Source organism: Penaeus monodon, chromosome 24, assembly GCF_015228065.2.
Source record: "Penaeus monodon isolate SGIC_2016 chromosome 24, NSTDA_Pmon_1, whole genome shotgun sequence".
Lineage (NCBI taxonomy): Eukaryota > Metazoa > Arthropoda > Malacostraca > Decapoda > Penaeidae > Penaeus > Penaeus monodon.
Window position 1 is genome coordinate 9,742,803 of NC_051409.1, and position 347 is coordinate 9,743,149.

At 46.7% G+C, this 347-nt stretch overlaps 1 protein-coding gene across 1 annotated transcript in view; it reads right to left on the reverse strand.

Annotated features, from left to right (window-relative positions):
- LOC119588842 (maltase-glucoamylase, intestinal-like) overlaps positions 1–347 on the reverse strand; it is a 45,727-nt gene that overhangs the window by 43,667 nt on the left and 1,713 nt on the right. The window contains exon 3 of the mRNA XM_037937483.1: positions 171–330. Coding sequence (XP_037793411.1) covers positions 171–330 — 160 coding nt within the window. The remainder of the gene's footprint in view (positions 1–170; positions 331–347) is intronic.

Below are 347 nucleotides of genomic sequence, written 5' to 3' on the forward strand. Positions count from 1 at the left end.
TAAATAAAAATAAAACGCATAAATGAATAACCAATATAAAAAACACAACAAAATAAGTAATCCCAATAACCCCCCAAAGAATCATAATTCACGATTAACCTTCCACAACCACGAACACCCACCCAGCCCAATACCCCGCACTACACAGATCTAATAAAATCCCTACGTACATGGTCGATAGCGCCCAGTGTGTTGTGGTTCCGACTGTAGGGGTAGAAGGCGCCCAGCTCCATCCACCGCTCGCACATCTCCTCTTCGGCGTTGTCGAAAAATCCGCAAATATCCGCACCAACGTAGGGTATCCCGAAGAGGTTGAATTCCAGCATCCCTGGCGAGGAGGAGGTGGA